Source organism: Haliotis asinina, chromosome 10 (assembly GCF_037392515.1).
Source record: "Haliotis asinina isolate JCU_RB_2024 chromosome 10, JCU_Hal_asi_v2, whole genome shotgun sequence".
NCBI classification, from domain to species: Eukaryota; Metazoa; Mollusca; class Gastropoda; order Lepetellida; family Haliotidae; genus Haliotis; species Haliotis asinina.
This window is the reverse complement of record NC_090289.1, coordinates 47,239,714-47,261,970: the sequence shown is the minus strand read 5'-3', so window position 1 is coordinate 47,261,970 and position 22,257 is coordinate 47,239,714. Positions and strand designations below refer to the sequence as shown.

At 41.8% G+C, this 22,257-nt stretch overlaps 2 protein-coding genes across 2 annotated transcripts in view; one reads left to right on the top strand and one right to left on the bottom strand.

Annotated features, from left to right (window-relative positions):
- Nucleotides 1-40: 40 nt before the first annotated feature.
- LOC137298733 (uncharacterized) lies at nucleotides 41-1,446 on the bottom strand. Its single transcript, XM_067831011.1, has 2 exons — nucleotides 1,364-1,446; nucleotides 41-803 (listed from the first exon to the last, which is right to left on the bottom strand). The coding sequence occupies exons 1-2, from the start codon at nucleotides 1,444-1,446 to the stop codon at nucleotides 41-43; spliced, it is 846 nt and encodes a 281-aa protein (XP_067687112.1).
- Nucleotides 1,447-22,037: 20,591 nt separating this feature from the next.
- The window catches only part of LOC137297897 (tetratricopeptide repeat protein 21B-like), a 308,763-nt gene continuing 308,543 nt past the window's right edge, over nucleotides 22,038-22,257 (top strand). The window contains exon 1 of the mRNA XM_067829878.1: nucleotides 22,038-22,043. The gene's annotated coding sequence lies outside the window, so the exon portion shown is untranslated. The remainder of the gene's footprint in view (nucleotides 22,044-22,257) is intronic.

Here is a 22,257-nt window from a genome sequence, read left to right as displayed (position 1 = left end):
CGACGTGGAAGTGACGTGTCCTGTCTTACATACTAGTTGATCATGCTGACGATGGTTGAATACTCCGGCCCTCCTCCCCACACAGATCCAGATATGCCCCTCCCTGATTGTCCACTGGCTTCTCGTAACCTCCATCCTGATCCTGGGAGAGATCCAAATACTCGTTGTCTGTACACTGTATCATCTTTTCATATGCATAAGTAAGGTCCTTGACGCTCAATGTCCCACCAGGAGAAACATCGAGAGCAGCTACCGCTTGTTGTCCGAAACACTCCGCAAAGTCGTGAAGTACACAAGGTTTACATGTCGTTTCCTCTTGACATGGGTACAGGTAGTAACTATTAGGTAACCGCCCTTGGTCAAGTTGGTACACAACATCTTCTTCCTCTTCACCTTCGTCAAAGAATTCAGTGAAGCTGGGCTTCCCACTGAGCTCCAGATCCTGTCCACCGTATGTACTTCTAGCAACGGTATGTCGAGCATTCACTAAATCCTTATTTCTCTTCTTTAACTCGTGCTTGTGAAAGGCGCCCTTCCTTTCCAGGGACGATGTTTTGTCGAGGATGTCAATATAACCATTATCGTCCATGGTATGCGAAATCTGCATCACCTTGATACCCATGTTGCCATCATGGCAACTGTCACTGGCACCATCAACACGGTCGATGGGTAGTCCTTGGCGAGGTTCATCTCGTTCCATGATGTCGCCGATGGTTGCGTATTCACTGTCGTCGGAGTTGGACATGTTCTGAGGGTCTTCACAAGCTTCCGATGTTTTCGACGCCAAAGATCCAAACCTTTTCCTGAAAATGTAACTTCTGTAATTATCTTACTTCGGAAAGAATGTTAAATGGCAATATGGTAGCATGTATCATATCCGTCATTACCGTCACTCTAGACCTTTTAGGGGAAGGGTCCTTACCCCATACCGGAAGTCACATTCTTACATTTTGTCACATAATCGCCACTACAGAATAAGAGCAATCTAACCCACTTACCCACCATAATTCCCACAAAAATGGAAGCCTGACAACTAGTTGTCTAGATCATGTACTTTTCGTACATACAACAATATAGTACTATATGGACAGGTGATCATAATTATCGAACATTTATCAGAAGTTAAACATTCTCGAGTCCCGACAGCCACATTGTAGATAAATATAGCAGCTTTGGAAACATTCTGCAGTGTTTTCATATAAGTATATTCATATAAGTCCAAATCACTGCCAGTCTCAAGTTACAGGCATAACAAGATACAAGAGTCATGTATAACGTTTGAGCATCAGTCCAATGTACTGACCAATTAAACTGATCTGTCAGATGGTTTCGATTTAGACTGAATAAAGGTGAAATTGATTACCTTTGTAAGTATATTGTTGTGATTATTACGCTGCTCACCAACGCCACAACGACCGCCACTCCTCCGCTTACACTGGACACCATATCTGGGGAACATCATGAGTGAAATGCATTAATCTCGCCATTACTATTGATGTCAACACTATTCATTAAACCAGAAATATGATATAGGGTTTATTGAATATCAGTTCATAACATCATTTTATAAGCCTGTCATTTTCAGGATCCAAACTTTTGACAAAGACTTTCAAACAGACTTTCAGTAACTTTGATGTTTTTGATACACTCTTCCGAGAAAGAAACGCATAAACCACTTTAGACGACTTTATTGCGTTAGACATAGACCAATTATTTCATGGGATTTAAATGGTAAAAGAGTGGCAGTCTATAGAGAAAGAGGTCGCCATAACAGCAGGAGCCTTTTGTGCTGTTTCTGTTGCCTGGAGTCCACAAGATGGCGTTCAAGTCAGTACTTTGTTTGGCCACCATTGGCAGCAATTACTGCTAGGCACAGCCTGGGCACAAACTGGACAAAACCGACGAAGTTGCTCTTGTGGAAGTCGTTTCACTCTTCGTGCAATGCAATGGCCATGTCTGGAAGGGTCTGAGGTGTATTTTGACGTTGACGATCTGGTTTAAATCTGGTGATCCGGCAAGACACTGACGTTACATTTGGCACCATAGCGGACCGATACGCGTGTTGTATGTGAGATAGCCTTATTATTCTGGAACGGCTCCCTCTACCGGTCCATACGTGGAAGCAAGTGACAACCAAGGGCTTCGTTGATGTCAGTTTGCTGGATATCCCACCTCACATCATGAAACTATCGATCTGCTGTATGCTAAGGACAAACTGTTCGTTTCTCCGATGATAAACAAGCTGCTTTCCATCTCGTTTGGGTGGTACCTCTTGGACGGCCGCCTCTCGGGCGATCTTGGGCGGATTTGGTCTGCAGGACACGATCCCAATGGCGAGATTTGGTGCTCTGATGAACTTTGAAATGTCGGACTCTCCAGTTTCAAGGCGGTACTCAGCCGTAGCCTGATGATTCCCTCTTCCCAGGTGAAAACGAGAGTGAACATAAAACTCATAAAACTCAATGTTTGCCTTTTTATAGTGGTCTATACCGCATGCTTTTCTATGCTGGCACGTGTATTTTGCTTTGCATGTTTTTGGTGATATTTGGGCGAATATTTCTTTAAGCGCTTTTAAAACAAGGGACGAAGTTAAAATTGCCGTGTTTTGACGCTGATGCTGTTTACAATCACACATGATGACGTTTTTGACAGAAATAGTAAATCTGTATTGTTTTAGCCGCAGCTACACAAGCCCAATATTCTCAAAATAGCCAATGCGTTTCCTTTTTGTTTGCTTGAAGAGTGTATAAAGTGAAACTTTCAAATAATTCTCTAGTAACGTAAATTCTGATTTTAGCTTAAAGTCGTTCTCTAATATCAAAAGTATGTTCAGGCAGAAGTAAGACCTACTGATTACAAAGAGGTATGATTTGGTATAATTTAAAAACGCGTAACAGCGTTTACACGTAGCCCAAGCCTGATTCCATTATACGTATTACTACATTACATTTTACATTTGTGACGACCTTGGTGCCCTTCTGATCGGGACCCGGAGACACTTCAGCGGCCTTCCCTGCTAATCCTGTTGTGTTGCGTGATGATGGGGTGGAACTTGTAGACCTAGCGGGCCCCTGGGTCAGCCTTGGTTGTTTGTCTAACTGTACACTAGGCAGTTCCATCATACCTACAGATATTCAATAATAATATTGATAACAATAATAATCAATCAAGCGATTCCCGTCAAATGGTTTTCTCTTATTTGTTTTCCTTCCGATTAATTATCTTAATCAAACTAGTGTCGAAAAGGATTATAAAGTCTGGTTCATAATTATTGAGAATTTTTCTTCTTACTTTGAGCTACCCTAACACCTCAACTGATTCACTGATACTTAAAACTAAGTAATGGTATAAGGGAGGTAACTCATCTTGGCCTACTGAGTATAGTACAATTAGAGTTACCTCCCCTGAATTTGTAGCAGACGTCATTTTCCTCAGCACTGTCAACAATGTCTGCTGAAGATAAAAGAAGGTTGATTTTTGAGTTGTGTAATCAAGGAATTGATGATGTAAATACATTGGCAGAGAGAACAGGAACTCCTCTTTCTACTGTGTATAGGATTAGGAAGAATTTTAAAGAGGGAAAGGATTTTGGGCACCAGAAAGGAGCAGGGAGACCCAGAAAATTGGACTTCTCAGATCGCGTCCGGCTGGGAATTTTAGCGTCTAAAAAGCAAAGGGCAAGCATCTCCAACATCAGGTATGAAATGATAGAAAGGGGATCAACAGTTGTATCAAAATCTACAGTTAGAAGAAATTTGATTGATCTTGGATGGGAGAAAAAGACTGGAATTCCTTCTCCTTGCATGAAACAAGAACATAAAGACAGGCGTGTTGAGTGGTGTTTGGCACATGAAAACTTTGACTGGGAAAATGTGATTTTTACTGATGAAAGCTCAATATGGGTATATCCCAATAATGTGAAAATATGGACAAAGTCTGCGTCAGCACCGTTGTATCGACGACCTAAATACAGCCCAAAGTTTCATGTATGGGGAGGGATATCCTTATTAGGAACGACCCCGCTGTGTGTGTTTGAGGGAAATCTGACGAGTCAACGCTACACTAACATATTAGATAATTTTCTCCTTCCAAGTGCACATGTGTTTTATGGAAATGACTTGATTTTGCAGCAAGATAATGTTCCTAAACACACCGCAAAACATGCCAAGCAGTGGTTTCAGGAGAAAAATGTGACTGCATTACCATTTCCTGCATATAGTCCTGACTTAAATCCCATTGAGAACATTTGGGGGATGATGAAGGAATGTGTGAATCAAAAGGGGTTGACAAAAATTGAAGACATGAAGAGAGAAGTGGTCCGATACTGGGACAGCATAACTCACGAAACACTAACCTCTCTGATAGGAAGTATGCCTACCCGTCTTAGACTGTGCCGTGAAGCTCAAGGAGACTTGATAAAATATTAAACTGTTACCTACACAACATGCAAAGGTCAGTTCACTTTCACAATACATTCAATTTTATCTGATTTGTTCTCGTTTAATAATATGAAATGCTTTAGCTATTCTCAATAATTTTGAACCATACTGTATGAGGTAATTTAATACATTGACATACAGAACATGTTCAAATCACATTTGTGCCCTTTTTAGCTTTGTTTTTAACTTCTGGCATGAGACAAAAACATGAAAATGGCTAAACTAGTACACAGATCGATATTTATTGTTTTAAAAGAGAATGTACCGAAGACAAATGTTATGGGCGAAGCTAAATGTTATAAAATACGCAGCTGTTGCCTTCACCTCATGAGAAAATTAGCTTGATTAATAAAAACTCGTGTTCAATGCATCCCCAACGGCTGTTACATCAGCAAATATTTTAATATTTTCGTAAATGTGAGACTCGAGGTGTGAGATATTATGCATCAAACAAGAATTATTCGTGTATATATGTGTAGTAAACATTGATCATGTATGATATGTTTTTTGTCATTTTTGTCATGTATGTTTTACAAAAGTGAAGGTTTCGTATTCAAGCTTGGGTATTGGCCTCATGCATATTTTCACATTTTCTGAAACTAGCTGACATACTTGCAGGTTTCTGGCAGAAGAAATACAGGTTTGATTCGCACATTCCATGATCCCACATCCCTACTAGGAGCGGTTCCTGGTTGTAGAACCGGTGTTTTAATCCACCAATCAAATACATGCATTCTTGCCCTCGCTGACGTCTAGAGCTGTCTGGTAAAGACGGAGCCCAGTTGGTGTAGTCCGGCTGAAGGATAGGAGGAAGAAGACTGGTAGGTCAGAAAAGTTGTCTAATGGGAAAAATATAGATTCTGAATATTAAGTCGGAAGCATTTTAGAATATTGAACCAAGCGCGTCGGTTGCATCAAACTGTTTAAGTGCAAGAAAGTAATTTACGTCGACGAAGCGGTGTCTAATATTATTCGTGCTCTAAATAAACCGAACTGTTCGTTTGATCAAAGGTCTACGATAACGTTGAGGGTAACTTGACACATATTAAGTAATCGGTCACCATGGACCAGTCCATTATCTGGTAGTTATAGTCCGTTTGCAGTGAAAACTTACCGAAATTCACTTTTAAAAAAAAGTCCCCCCCCCCCTCCCCTCCAAATCTTCAGAATTTTAGCTTAAAAAAATCGAACCCTCAGAATCTTATTCAACCTAAGATAAGAGTTGTTTAAAAAACGATCATAGATTCAAATCGTTATTATTGGTTTGTATCACAAGGGGGTAAGCGCAGTGGTTGGAACAGTGAAACAAATGCACGTGCGGTACTCGGTGAGCTTCAACTTAGATCAATCCTACTTGTTCTCGGTGTTTAATTTAAAGGGCATACCTCCGTGTAATACAAACAAATTAAGTGATCTGATACAATGATCGTTTGTTAAACAGCTTTAGTCCTAAGTTGAATAAAATTCCCATGTTTAAATTTTAATTTGGCACGGTAAATTTATGAGGATTCGCAGTCTTAATTTCACTGAATTCCATTTACGTTCTTGTTTAAGCGAAATTCATCGGCACGTTTCCACTGCAAAAAGACTACAGCTCTCATAGTCACATGACAACAAAACCCAAAGGAAAAACCGTCTCTTAAAACTGAAGATGGCTGATTTCATTTGTTTAACACGGCTCTGAACAAAAATGATGATGGCGTGTAAGGTTATTGTAGAATGAAAGTCGGGAGTAAAGCAGGTTTCAAACTTTTGCCACTTCGATGAACCCCGCGGGCAATACAACTGCGGTGACTGGATCCAAATTCAGCGTAAATGAAAACGGTGTTTGTACTTCTGGTAATTTCATAATTTGTTACTTCTGTCTCTGTCTTGATGGAATGCTCTCGACCAGTAAACAAGCTAGGGAATACTAGGGTGGGATAACCAGGTATTGTGATACAATCCCTGAACTTTAACTTAGGCTCGAAAAGTGTCACAATTCGTTTTCCAGATTTGTGAGCTTCCATAGTGAGCTATGTCACCTTGCCAATGTCCAGCCATATCCAATCCCTCGAGCTCCTGTCGTAGTGAAGTCCTGTCCAGTAGTTGACCCGTCTCTCCACTATTGCGCCTGCAATCACAGAACACGATACGATCAAACCCTTACTAATAACAACTTTCACATCACTTGATTTAAAAGTCACATGGAACCAAACAATCAAACATAAATAAAACACAGTTATCACTTGTTCATGATAATTAAATGCATTGGTGATTGTGAAAAAAACAAATAAACAAACTTATAAGCGGATAATCGCAAATCAAAAGTGCAAACAAAGCAGCCGCGATAACAAATCCAGTAAGGGTCGGTGGCTTAGCCGGCTCTTTGTTTATGGCCTATAAGCCTGATCGGTGTTACTTGCATGTTATCAGTGATTGATCGATGTTGTGCATTGCAAATTGTAATAAGCAGACAGTCAGGGAGACATATAGGTTTCAATAAACCAAACATTGGGTATGCCCAGTGACAATATTCGCGCGGCTTGAACCGGGAAGAACATGTGAATACGCAGCATGTGATGCGTGCAAGGATTATCGCTGCCTTCGACGTTTAAGAACAAGAAATGTTTCTTGTGATAGCAAGCATCCTGTCTGCAATAATAAACATACACTGGTCCCATACGTGCAGATTTCAATAATGTGTCACACTTGCTCGACAACGGTATATGATCCATACCGAAACGTCGAATCATATACAATCAACATATTTGTTTTCCATTAAATAATCTTACTTTACTTACATATTTACCATACTTCTAAAATGCCAATCAAGCAGATCATCCTAACAGTACGCCGTCAGCGTATCGTCAAATGAACCAGCCAATGAAAAGTCTTCGTTACACACGCTTTGACTGAGTTCGGTCTCCCTTCTGGTTCGTTTCGAGGGAAGTAAACTCAAGTATAAAATGGTGCGCTTTTGATTCTTGATTGCACACTTAGAATTTTGTTTATTTGCTTTTCACAATCAGCAATGTATATTTTATATCATGAATAAGTGATAAATGTGTTTTTATTGTTTGATTTTGTTTTGTTGCCTGTAACACATAGGACACACCCATGCTCCGATATATATATTATTATGCCCAGGGAGTTCCCCAAATTCCATTTACAGTGCAATATATACCATGTGAAGAAACGTGAACGAGAATGAAGTAGTGAGTGAGTGGGTGAGTTTAGTGTTACGCCGCACACAGCAATATTCCAGCTATGTGGCGGCGGTCGGGAAATATTCTAGTCTGGACCAGACAATCCAGTGACCAACAACATGAGCATCGATCCGCGCAATTGGGAACCGATGATATATGTCAAACAAGTCAGCGAGTCTGACCACCCGATCCCGTTAGTCAGACTGAAGTAATACTACTTAATATTTTCATGTATACAGTTCTTGGCAATTACCGTTTATTATCTGCTGAAGATCCTGAGTGCCGATCGTCAAGAGATCCCCGTTAGTGTGCGTCTTTCTACAAAGTTTCTGAGCAACGCCCCAAGACTGCGGTTTCTGGTAACCATGGAAACACATATTGTCGTGAAGAAACCATCCGTCTTCACACGTGTATTTGTGTAATGCTGGAAGGAAACAGATGTTAGACTGATGAATCACGACATTTGAAAGTACAGAAATCTACAGCACTTTTACCTTCAACCAAGTTTTAATGAAACGAACCGAAGCCAACGAATCACTGTTTATGTGAATATGATTTTAGAGGTTGTTATTATTACTCCAGACAAGAAAAGGCTGCATAAAAAAATTAATCTTTCTCGGGCACATTTTTTTTTAAAGTGACGAGGGCGGTAGAACCTTTTTTAATTTTTGGTGCAAGAAAAGTGACGAGGGAGGAACACATCTGTATTTTTTCTCTCTCTGAAATGCAGTTTTGAAAGTTTAACATATGTTAAGGAGTGGTAGATTCAGTCACACTCGTTCTTACAGACACTCATTGCTATAGTGAACAAGTGGATGATCGGGACGCGGCCAAGTCAAAATAATGTTTGAAATGGCTGCAAACAAATTGTCAGGCGCACAAGTAAAAGTGACGCGCCGATGCCAGAGAAACATTTCACGATTTTAGTTAGTCTTATATGATCAATTTTCTATTCGACAACAGATACAAAGTTAACATAATCTGTTTGTTTGTTGTGATTAGCAGTGTTCGAACCATGTGCTCTGTAAATAATCGAGTTCAACGGGAACAGTTGGTCAGACTCCCTGACTTTGATGATGCATGTTGTCGTATCCAAATTACGGAAATCGATGTTCATGATGTTGATCACTGGATGGTCTGGTCCAGGCTGGAGTGTTTGCAGACCGCCGACATGTACCTGGAATATTGCTGAATGTGTTCAAGAATAAAACAACCAAACACCAGACCAGACAATCCCGTGATTGATGAGTAAACTCATGTTTGTGCTTTCATCAACTTACTGGGTGGCTTTTGACAAATGAATCTTTTCCTGGTGTCGCAGTTACTCTGGCTCCACATACCAACACTTCCGAACTGGTATGGCCGGAGCCGTCCAATCATATACCCACACGTCACAGTTCTGTCGTCGTTCTGACGTGATTTAGACAACGACACCCAGTTGCTGTACTCGGTCTACAAGGAAATGACAAAGTCCGTCACACAAAACGAACTTCAGTCTACGATCATATAGTACTGGCGGCACGGTCATCATAGCGGTGTGTGTTTGAATTACATTTGACATCGATTTAAAAAAATATTCCTTTTCATCAGGACGTTGCTGAAATGCTACAGGTCTAGGTGAGTGAGTGTGGTTTTACGCCGCTTGTAGCAAAATTCCAGCAATATGAAGGCTGAAGACGCCAGCACTGGGCTTCACAACATTGTGTTCATGAGGGAATCGAGCATAGGTCTTAGGCATGATGAGCGGACATTTCACCTACAGGGCTAATCGCCTCAGTGCACGTCTAAGATGTTTCCACTACTATGAAAGCTACAGTCATGGGCAGGTGTAGACAAGCCAAGAAACACGTAGAAAACCCATCTCATCGCAGTCCAGAACTTTAGAAAAACTCTCGAGCACTCACACGACGTACTCCCGACATATCTACGAATGAAGTATTTCAATAATGTCACGATTAGAGTTTCATGGGCCGTTGGAATTAGTGGTCTATCAGTACCAGTTTTGCGAAGTCCATGAGAATAAGTAAATCTAGTATTCAAACACACGACTGGTAGACACTGGCAGGTGTTGGTCGCAAAAAAACGCGGCATATATTTCGTGTCTTTTTCACAAGAACAGTTTACTTACAACATACTCGCCGCCTCTCCAACGCCACTGACGTTCAATACCATCGTAATGAAGACCCAGCCAGTAGTCGCTGTCCGAGTACCTCAGCATTCCTGGCAAGACAAAGACGATGTAAATTTATTTTGCATCATGGTCTCATGGACAGAGCATCTGTTCGGAGTATCTGGCCGGATCTCCGGCCACGTCAGCGAAAAATGTTTTGAGGTGTTTAATGTGACTCCGTCTGGTGCTCATCATTAGTTTGAGAAGCAATCTTTGTACGTCTCGGTACACACATAGGGAAACTAAGTAGAAAATATTAACTGCAGCATGTTATCTCCTGGTCAGTGGGCTTGCACCATAAAGTCGGCAGAAGTCCATACTAGCGCACAGACAGACACACAGAGATACTTGCGCACTCACTCCCATACACACGCGCACTAAATAAAGTCACGTCCTCAGTGTTTGGGCGACTCTTTTCAGTCTAGTAGTTTTGTTGCGTTCGAGATTGATGCATCTAAACTCACCCGCAAAATAGGATAAACTATCTTTATGAAGATGTCGAAAGACAACTGTGACACCCGGACCACTTACATTCATCCATTGTAATATTTGTAACTCGTCAATATCCCTCTCAGCTGCTCAAAGGCGTTTTGTTTTCCTTCGAACATTGGATGTCAATCTCAACGGTAAGTCATATTTCCAATCTCGGCACCCTGGTGATCATGCAATTCTTGCAGTCATCAGGCGCACCAGGTTAATGTGTTACATCAACACTGAACAATAATGTCTGGTTTGTTTCATCTATAGCCAGCACTAAGCATGGATGTGTACTTTCTTTTGCCCTCGGTTTACAAAAGTATTACGTAACCAAACATGATTGTAATGCTTTTAGTACATTTTGTATGTGTCTTACAAATCAGAGTTATCCCTACCCTCGAGAAAGGTCTGTGTTTCCTCTTCCAGGATGGTGACGAGCTGACCGCCATGTTTATTGCAGATTTTTTCAGCGGCGATCCAGTGTAAGGTTCTCAAGAAGTAAGAGTAGCATTGGTCTTCGTAGAGGTGCCAACCTGTACTGCAGAGTCTTACAGCTGTAGAACACACCGAGTGAGTAAGTTAGTTGGGTTTGCAGCCACTTTGTCTAGTATTTCTCTACGGGAACAAAGCTGAAGTGTTTCAGGACTACACCGTTTATGCTGCTGATACACCTGGACACGTAAACAGGGTAAACTGGGATTCGAACTCATAGAGTTGGGTGCACCTGAAGTGGGGTGCCCAGGTGCGCTCGTGACGTTTTCTCGCCATCTAAAGAAGTGTGATCAACAATTAAACAAATATTTAAGCATATTAAAACATGCCAATATCAAGTTTTGGATTGGCATTTCGGGACGCTTGGAAGTCATGCACATTGCTTTAATTTGATATTTAAAAAAATACATCTTATGGCATTCAGTGCAATCTACTACATTGGTTCCAACCTTACCTGAAAGATAGACACCTGAGAGACGCAATTTTAATCATACACCAGTACTAGCTGGTGTACTTCAGGGTTCAGTATTAGGTACTCTACTATTCACGCATTTTTATGCGCTTTGGTTTGAAAAATGTAATTTTACGTTTAGTAAGTAAGGCAGCATGGGAATAACATTACATTGATTCCATAGATGCACTAAAACAATTTAAGTATCGGTAAAATACGCGTAGAAATATGGACCCGAACTTTCAATATGGATAGGAAGTATAACCGATAACACACTTAAACACACACTTTCAAAGACAGACATCTCTTGAGCACACCAAAACCTTTCTTTGTCACTACCCCTGAACCCAATGCATGGGATGCAGTAGCTCAAGGCACTAGCCCACATGCACGTGCATGAGGTGTCATTTTTTATTTTGACGTCTGTTGAGGAGGTCGATAAAACACTGTAGAACGTTCGCCTTGCATCACACAGTTCATTGTGTTTGTGTGTAGTCTTACACATGCAAATTTGAAGTCATACCTCAGTCACGTTTCTAAAGAGGTTGCTGTACAAAACAACTATGGTCAGAAAAGTGCAAGTGGTAATGCACTGTCAAAGCATTCGTTATTATCATATTAACACTCACTGACTCCGTTATATCTCTTATTTTCTAAAATGAAATGAAGTTTACTACTTTTTAAAGAGTATATTTCACCACCAACTTACCGTTCGCTTGTCCTCCTACACCACTAACGGTGAGTCCCATCAACACAGCACACACATATATCCATGTACACTTCATAGTAGCTACTAACGTCCTCACAGTCAAACCACGCTGACCCCGCGATGACCACTCGTTCACGTCGGAGAGGAACCAGGTTACAATTGTCACCAGATACAGATCTACAAGGACTATTCGGGTGGTCGAGAAGAGGCCCACAAAGGTCTTGCAGTGGTCAAGCAATAATGCAATATTTGCGGACGCCATGTGCATACATTTAAAGTGCATGTAATAACATTTCTCCTGATGGTATGGTCCTTCAGTGCAATCTGTATATTATCTTTGCGCCATCAGTTACGTAAATGTAATGTTTGGAGTAGGTACTTGGGTCAGGAAAAGAGTTTATGACGTCCTTGTGGACTCAATGAGAGGTGTAATAAAGAGCCAACTGATCACAGATCATTTCGCAAATAGCACTCAAGCGAGTAGGCAACATCAGCGTGGGGGGTTCACAATGGTAAAACAAACATGATATTAATGATCAAAGAAGAAGACTGGAGGGGCTCATCATACACTGTGTGGATACAAGAAGAAGAACAACAACAACAACAACAATATTTTATTATTGTGTTACATGTTACAGTTACAATAATGTTAAATATTAAAGCGCACTAAATGTAACGTACGGTAGGTCTACAAAACTATTTGTACAGTAAACTCAATATATGGTTGAAGTACAAGTGTAATAATACAATTCATTGCTCTCTAGCAATTCTATTTGCAGTATGTTGTTCGCAGGTGTGGTTGCAGTTTGCGGTTGCAGCATGTTGTTACTAGTTGAAGTGTGGAGTTTCAGGTTGTTGTTAGAGGGTGTAGTTGCAGTATGTCGTTTGAGTATGTTCTTATAGGGTGTAGTTGCAGTATGTCGTTACAGTATGTTCTTATAAAGTGTAGTTGCAGTATGTTCTTATAGGGTGTAGTTGCAGTATGTCGTTCCAGTATGTTCTTATAGGGTGTACTTGCAGTATGTCGTCACAGTATGTTCTTATAGGGTGTACTTGCAGTATGTCGTTCCAGTATGTTCTTACAGGGTGTACTTGCAGTATGTCGTTTCAGTATGTTCTTACAGGGTGTACTTGCAGTATGTCGTTACAGTATGTTCTTACAGCGTGTAGTTGCAGTATGTCGTTCCAGTATGTTCTTGTAGGGTGCACGTGCAGTATGTCGTTACGGTATGTTCTTATAGGGTGTAGTTGCTGTGTGTCGTTACAATATATTCTTACGGGGTGTAGCTGCAGTATGTCGTTTAAGTATGTTGTTACAAAGTGTAGTTGCAGTATGTCGTTAGAGTATGTTTTTACAGGGTGTACTTGCAGTATGTCTATACGATGTGTTCGTACAGGGTGCAGTAGCAGTGTTTAGCAATATTATGTCATTACAGTTCCTTATTACAGTATGTCAGCACTGCGTGTGATTGCAGAACTTTTGAAGGTAAAGTTGGCACAACATGTACTTTTTGTTTTGTTAAAGATACTGGGCACATGTATAGTTACAGTGTTTTAATTTAGAGGACGGTAATTTAAGAGTCATTGGATGTTTCTGCTCAGCGCCTTTGTGGTTAATTGCATTCGCTGGCCACGCGAAGGACCCGAGGTCGATTTTCCATCATGAAGTCCATTGCTTGTGTTCCCAGCCGCGATATTGCTTATATATTGCTAAATACAATGTGCCCTCACCTCCATTACATATGTACTGGTACACATTTGTACACTCGTACTAGAAGACGACGTTGATCTCTGCTGTACCAAAGCAATACTTATGATCTGTCTTGGTTCTGCAGAATGTTTAAGCAAATGTCAAATTCGAAGCGTGTATTGCGACTGTTGGGGCTCAACAGCTGCAACTTGGGCCATTTGATTTCCTTTTACGTGAGCTTCACCAAGTTACAGACCATACCATGTGAGTATCGGACAGTCGTGTCAAGTTACAATACTCTCCGTAAAGTGACGTTACCCGATAAACGTGGCGTTTTCATGAATACTTATATTGTGTAGTGTGTCACAACACTCTTGAGGGAAAAGTGTTTCCTCGTCACGTCGAGTTCGATTTCCCCAAACGGTACATTAAGTGTGAACCCCATTTGTTATGTTCCTGGTGACGTAGAAACTAAATTCCCTCACACACAAGTGTGCAGAATATTGATCCAGGGCATTTCTCATGTGTTACACATCGCCTACCATATGACATATAGCGAATGTAAGTTTCAGAAGTTTAATGTGCCCCTACATCAGTGCACAGTGATCATTAAAGAGAAATCGTCTCCATTTGTAGACTGAAGGTCTTATCACCTTCAAAGACTGTATGTACCCTGTGCATCGACTGAAGTGTTGGCTAAAGAATGCCACATATCAACAGCAGTCTATATACGTACCTAGGTAAAGGCGAAGGATATGTTTTACAAAAGACATTTCTTTCATATATTTTGAACACACTGATATTGGTGATATGGTAGAAATTGTTTATGATGGAAAGTTACAAACACTGAATCTGGTTATAATCTGACACTGTAGTATTGAAGTTTTTTTAGTATACATTTCACATAACATTTAGATGTAAAACTGTGTATGCGCCCTCCAAAACGAGAAACAACATATTGTACATGTATCAAAACATTTCCGGTTATGTTACGGTATTTTTATGCAGAATCGAAACTATATTTCAGTATCAAATGTTCAATAAATGCTTTTAATTATGTATAAACAATGTGTTTCTGTTTACTTTCAATAATAGCGATATGTGGCGTTCGCACATATACCAGCCAGTAAAAGAAAGTATGCAGTCATATCTGACGTCGGATCAAACATGGAGAAAAGAAGCGGATACTGAATGGTGATGTGTCTTATTCTTGTGTTATAGCTGCATTAGTGTCTTGTGTTTGAAGTGGTTTCAGGATCTTGTTTTTAGAAGTTAGTGCTTTGTTGACCAAATCCAATTTTCAAGTCTGTATGCTGTCTGAAGTCAGGTAGTTCAGATGAATATATGTCTCGTATGACCATATGGAATACATGTACATGTACCAGGTCCAGTTGTCTTAACATGCATAAAGAAGTCTCTCTCTCTCTCTGTGTGTTACTCCGTGTGTGTGACTCAGTGTGTCTATGTGTGTATGTCTTTGGCTGTGTGTGACTGTGTGCGTATCTCTCTCTGTGCGTGCGCGCGGGACGCGTGTGTGCATGTGTGTGTGTGGAGTCAACCGTATATGAGTATATCTAGCAATAGCCGATAGCTATTGTTTCCTATCCCAGTGTGATTTTGAACTGCTTTGAAGACTCGCAAGTTTCCCTGTTGCGTTGACTGTGTGTTTGACTTCAGCCTGGCACTGAAGCCTTGGGAGGCGGTGAGGACAATGTTAAGAGGGATGCGACCAACATAAGACGCCATTACTAGTTCCAACTTTATTGTTTTTGGAAGGCATGTTTGGGTAAAGCTGGTACGAGGGTTGGCTGAAAAGTTCTCAGTCTGAGTGGTTTTTCCCCACCAGGTAGAGACAGGTGTTTGCCACCAATGAGGACAATCATTTAGTGAATCATAGACACAAAAACTACAAACGTACTAATAGTTTTATCTCAACTACAACTCTTTTGGTACACCTACCCTCTGAAATCATCAGAAATGGACAAAACTGAATACAGGGCAGTCATCAAGTACTTGCAAAAGAAAGGGATGTCCCCAACACAGATACATGCTGACATGGTCTCCACTCTAAGGGATGATGCTCCTTCATTTTCCACAGTAAAGAAGTGGGCTGCAGAATTTTAGCGTGGCAGACAAAGTCTTGATGATGACCCACGCTCAGGAAGGCCTTCAACAGCAACCACTCCAGAAAACATCACGCGAGTGCTCGATATGTTGATGGAAGATCGACGATTGACTACTCGACATATTGCTAGTGTAGTGGGCATCTCTCATGAGAGGGTTGAGCATATTATCACCAACGAATTAGGAATGACTAAAGTTTCTGCAAGATGGGTGCCAAAGCTCTTGACAGCAGAACAGAAACGTGTCAGGTTCCAGACGTCCCTTGACAATTTGCGTCATTTTGAAGCAGATCCCGATGATTTTGTGGCACGATTTGTAACCATGGATGAAACCTGGATACATCACTTTCAACCAGAAACAAAACTACAGTCAAAACAGTGGAAGCATCCTGATTCACCAGCTCCGAAGAAAGCCAAGTCTGTTCCTTCAGCTGGAAAGGTGATGGCATCAGTCTTTTGCGATTCCAGGGGTAATCTGCTCATTGATTATCTTGAAAAAGGTCAAACTATCAACGGCAGATACTATGCTGATCTACTGAACCAGTTGCGAGAAGCAATCAAAGCCAAACGACGAGGGATGATCACTAAAGGTGTCCTCTTCCACCAAGACAATGCGCCTATTCACAAATCGGTGATGGCCATGTCAACAATCCGCGATTGTTGATTTGAACTCATTGACCATCCTCCTTATTCACCTGTTTTGGCTCCTTCTGACTTCCACCTGTTCCCCAAAATGAAAAAGGAACTCGCCGGTCGCCATTTTGCAAGTAATGATGACGTCATTTCCTGATTTTCATTTGACTGATTTTCTTAGGGTAGCTGGAGAAGATTTCTTCCTGACCGGGATTCGGGCCTTGCAGCATCGTTTTCAAAAGTGTGTGAACTTGGAAGGGGACTATGTAGACAAATAAATTACAAACGTGGACTTTGTAACTTTTTTTCACAGTGAGGCTTAGAACATTTCAGCCAGCCCTCGTATCATCAGTGTGGCTGGAAGAAATTAATGGTATCTTTGATACTGAGTGTGGAGCATCACCGACAGAAACAGTGTTTTCCTTTAAGAAGAGGGCACGGTGTCATTATGATCTGTTCTTTGAAACACTGTACCTGACACAGGTCCTGCTACTGTAGACATTTGCGTCACTGTGCCTTGATTGCTAGCGGAAGAAAATGAAGACGTTGAAAACATGCTCTCGGTTATGTTAGAATATGCATCTCTGCCGTGTCTCCCAACGCTAGTGCCTTTCAACACTGGTGAAGGCTGACCCTAATGTTGAACTAGGAATCCTGAAGAGTCTAAACAGATTGTCATTATTGTCCCTGAAGAGTTCAACATTAATGACTGACTGCGTTCTGGTGGAGTCGGACAAAAACACATTTATGTTCTGAGGAATTGTCTCTGTTTGACTTTGTACAGTCATGATCTGGCTCTTACTGATAGTAGGACTTCCGGGGCTGACATGATTCGAACCGAGGAGGGGTGTTCCTACAGATTTGGTTGCAGTACCAGGTGTCGATGCACCTTTTTGATCTGGATTATTGTTTGCATATCTGTTACTTGACACACCTCCCCCTTCGTCCTTGCCATTGCCTTCTGTGGTATGTGCGTCTTGGGGACCTAGAAGTATGACGGGGATGCCTTGGTCTGTTGTGACTGACTTTGGTCTAAGTCTGTTATCATATACTGAATCATTTTCCGTGGGCCTACCGGCAATGTTACTACCCCCAGTGTAACCCTGATCGACCATAGCTGTACTTGTTCTGCTACTAGGGGTATTAAGAATGCCCCTATAATCAGACTGGCCCTGATCTGGAAATGTTGTACTGGAGCTACCTGCTCCGGTGTTAAGGGTACTTCTGGCAATAAACTGACCTTGATCTGGAAGTGTCGAACTGGGGCTACCTGTCCCTGTGTTAAGGGTACTTCTCGCAATAAACTGACCTGGATCTTGATGTTGTACATGTAACATGTAACTGCCCTCCCCTGTGTTAAGGGCACTTCTCTCAATAAACTGACCTGGATCTGGAAGTGTCGAATTGGGGCTAGCTGCCCCTGTGCTAAGGGTACTTCTGGCAATAAACTGACCTTGATCTGGAAGTGTTGCACTGGAGCTACCGCCCCCTGTGTTAAGGGTACTTCTGGCAATAAACTGACCTTGATCTGGAGGTGCTGAACTTGAGCTATCGACGCCTATGTTCATGGCATTTCTCGCAATAAATTTACCTTGATCTGGATGTGTCGAACTGGGTCTACCGACCCATGCGTTAAGGGTATTTCTCGCAATAAACTGACTTTGATCTGGAAGCGCCGAACTGGAGCTACCGACCCCTGCGTTAAGGACACTTCTGGCAACAGACTGATTTTGATTTGGAAGTGTCAAGCCAGAGCTACCTTCCACTGGGTTAATGGCATTTCTTGCAATAAATTTACTTTGGTCTGGGACTTTTGCACTGGAGCTAGCTGCCCCTGTGTTAAGGGCACTTCTGGCACTAAACTGACCTTGATCTGGAAGCGTTGCACTGGAGCTACCGGCCCCTGAGTTAAGGGCACTTCTGGCAATAAACTGACCTTGATCTGGAGGTGCTGGGAGCTATCGACGCCTATGTTCATGGCATTTCTCGCAATAAATTTACCTTGATCTGGAAGTGTCGAACTGAGTCTACCGACCCATGCGTTAAGGGTATTTCTCGCAATAAACTGACTTTGATCTGGAAGCGCCGAACTGGAGCTACCGACCCCTGCGTTAAGGACACTTCTGGCAACAAACTGATTTTGATTTGGAAGTGTCAAGCCAGAGCTACCTTCCACTGGGTTAATGGCATTTCTTGCAATAAATTTACTTTGGTCTGGGACTGTTGCACTGGAGCTAGCTGCCCCTGTGTTAAGGGCACTTCTCGCAATAAACTGACCTCGAAGTGATAACGTGTAACTGCCTGCCCCTGTGTAAAGGGTACTTCTGGGAACAAACTGACCTTGATCTGGGAGTGTTGCACTGGAACTATCGGCTCCTGAGTTAAGGGCACTTCTGGGAATAAACTGACCTCGATCTGGGAGTGTTGCACTGGAGCTAGCTGCACCTGTGTTAAGGGCGCTTCTCTCAATAAACTGACCTTGATCTGGAAGTGTTGCACTGGAGCTACCGACTCCTGTGTTCATGGCATTTTTCGCAATACATTTACCTCGATCTGGATGTGTCGAACTGGGTCTACCGACCCCTGTGGTAAGGGCATTTCTCGCAATAAACCGACTTTGACCTGGAAGCGCCGAACTGGAGCTAGCGACTCCTGTGTTAAAGGCACTTCTGGCAACAAACTGATTTCGATCTGGAAGTGTCAAGCCAGAGCTACCTTCCCCTGTGTTAACGGCATTTCTTGCAATAAATTTACCTTGATCTTGAGGTGTGGAACTGAAACTACCTGCATCTGTATTCAGGGCACCTCTCGCAATAAACTGACCTTGATCTGGAAGTGTTGAACTGGAGCTACCTGCCTCTGTTCTGAAAGCACTTCTCGCGATGAACTGACCTTGACGTAGAAGTTTTACCCTCGAGCTATGCAGTGCATTAGACCGTTCCCTATGTAGAACTGTCGACCTGGAACTACCCACAGAAGTGTTAATAGTACCTACTGCATCAGACTGGCCCTGATCCAGAATTGTTGGACTGGAGTTATCAACTTCAGCTTTAAGGCCCCCTCCAAAGTCAAACTTATCCTGATATAGAAATGTTGAACTGGAGCTACCGACAGCGGTGTTAAAGGAACTTAACGTATCAGACTGACGTTGATCTGGACGTTCTGACGTGGAGATACTGATACTACCATTAAGGATGCCTCTCTCATTTGATTGACCCTGGTTTGTGATACCTGTACTTGATCCTACACCAGTTACACCGGAAAGACTAGACATGGATGGAAATAGTAAAGGGTTTGCCAGCATATGAAGGTTGGAACCTGCAGTGCTAGGATCTACATCAATGGATGGTTGCACTGCAGTGTTTGAAAGACTAATGTCATTAATGATGGACCTAACTGTATTTGTCAACCCACCATTTCTTCCGGAGCCGTCAGATACAGGGTTTATACCAGCATCAGATGCCAGTTTGTTTGCAAACAAATTAACCATTTTTTCAAAATCATCGATTGATCCAGCAGTATTGTCATGCAGTCTCCATGCCTCAGGAGCTCCTGATAAAACTGCATCCCGAAAAGGCAAACTGGTTCCTGGAGAGACATTGCCCTGTAAGTTGGACACTGAAGTGTCAGCATGGTGAATGGCTGCTCCGTGTATTTCTACCATACCAGCAGTTCCCTGTGCTGTTGCTGGCTTTGTGGCCGACAATAACGATTGTTGTGCAGAATAGAAAGTTCTTACCATTTGCTTCAGAAGAGCTGAATCGGGTATGGTAACTGTCTGTCTTGAACTCTGGAAGGAAGATATTCTGCCGTCATCATTGATGTTGAAGTTGCTGAGAGGAGAGTCGTCCTTGGAAGATACACCAGTAGAAGAGATACTCTTGTCTTCTTCAGCTGAATCTCCTCCACTGTTTCCCTTGATAGAGGCGCCTCCAAATTCACGGACGCTCTTATTCTGTAGATCTGTAGTCTTGACAGAACCAACCCCAGTATTGCTGGATGAGCCCAATTTGTTTGTAATATATTTTACGCTACCCATTGTCCCCGAGCCTTCCGAAGGTGGTCTGCCAGAAAACACTTGGGTATTTTCTGAACTTGAAGGGTGATTTGACAATACTGTCTTTTGTGTAGGCCCATGGTTTGCATCACTAGCATTGTTGACTGACGACAAGGCTTCCAAACCATTCAAAACGTTGGCTATATTTTCTGTATATGAGTCCCATTCCATTCCTGCCAAATAATCTTCATCCTCATCATCCTTGTCACCGATGATGATCTTTCTCATGCCTAAATCTCTTATACCAACAGAGTCATCACAGTAGAGATCAGTTGACGACGTGTCCAATCCCAATGGTGACACAACAGCTTGCCGAGTCATAGGTAATGGCAAATTCGTTTGAGGAGTGTCAACGTTCAGCTGAAAGAGAACGGTACAACAATGAACACAATTGTAATGACTTGTATTATATATCACAACAGGCTTCATGATTATAATTTATCCTTTCATTAGTTCAATGCTGTACTGTTTCCACGTTTACATTTCGGCGCTGATACAATTAACTGGTTTCGGAGTTCCAGCATACTGCAGTTATTCACAATATATTTATGCTACGACGAATCATTTGATGACACTTTGTGTAGGGAAGCTGACTGGATACCTTAGTGGTTAAAGCAATCGGTCGTCATGCCGCAGACTCGGATTCGATTCCCGACATGTGAACAATGTGAAGCCCATTTCTGTCTTCACTCTGTTGGCAACTTGGTAAAACACACGCACGCACGCACACGCACTCTCTAACACACACACTCTCTCACACACGCACTCATACATACACTGTCTGTCTACATACGTACGTACACACACACACGTTTAGACACTTACACACATACAAACACGCGCATTCACCTCCCCTTCATGCCAAAGAATGGTATGTGTACATGTGAACAGCGTGATAATAAAGGATTTTACTCGCGCTTGACTCAATAGTAAGAGGCATATCTTTTTGTTATTTTTCACAAATTTCAAACTTTCGAAAAGTAAAACCGACTTATAAACCCGAATAATCTTGAATGCAGTTTCACAGGCGTACTAATATTGAATACGTGCTTTTACATCAACTGTCGTTTCTGCAGGAGTGTCCAGGCATACTTGGTAGTAATGACTATGACATATGTGGGAATTGGGTGTAACCCGTACCTCAGTCACTATGCAGATATAAATTTTGTTTCCATCAGTAATCAGATATAACGCGCCCTTAATATTTATATGCCACCTATCTTATATCATGAGTTCAGATAAAATTCTTTCAGTGATCATGTGATCATGTGTGTGTGTGTGTGCGTGTGTTTGTGTGTGTGTGTGTGTGTGTGCGTGTGTGCGTGTGTGTGTGCATTGGCGTTACCAATTTTATTGTATGTGTAACTACTCGACCTTAGACTTTCACATCTTCAAAACACTTGCCGAAAGGCCTAAAACCAAATTTTCAGAAAGCCCCCCCTCAAACGTTGGTGTTTTTTATATTTTTTTATTTATATTTTTTGTTGTAAACATTAATAACATAGGTAAAAAAAGCCCAATGAAAGAGAAAACTACTTTTAACTCAAATGTTAAACATCATGCAGACACCCATTCCTGGAAAATGGAGAACTGGGCTGGATTGTCAGACAGTGGGTTCACTTTGTGTATATTATATGTATATCTGCACTTTTATATGATGTGAGACTAAAATGAAATATCTGTCTGTCTACAAAGTGTGGTTGATGGGAACTCACCCCTTGGTAAGCAGTTGCCAGGCAACACCACGTGGCCAAACACAAGGTGACCAGGGTATAGGCAGACATCCTGCTCCAGGGATTGCTAAAATTGTGGAAAAATACAAAGTTAG

What these genes read in the sequence shown, in the direction of transcription:
- LOC137298733 (XM_067831011.1), bottom strand. Translation starts at nt 1,446, where the DNA reads ATGGTGTCCAGTGTAAGCGGAGGAGTGGCGGTCGTTGTGGCGTTGGTG. An exon ending in ACAACAATATACTTACAAAG is followed by an intron (nt 804 to 1,363) that starts GTAATCAATTTC and finishes TTACATTTTCAG; the next exon opens with GAAAAGGTTTGGATCTTTGG.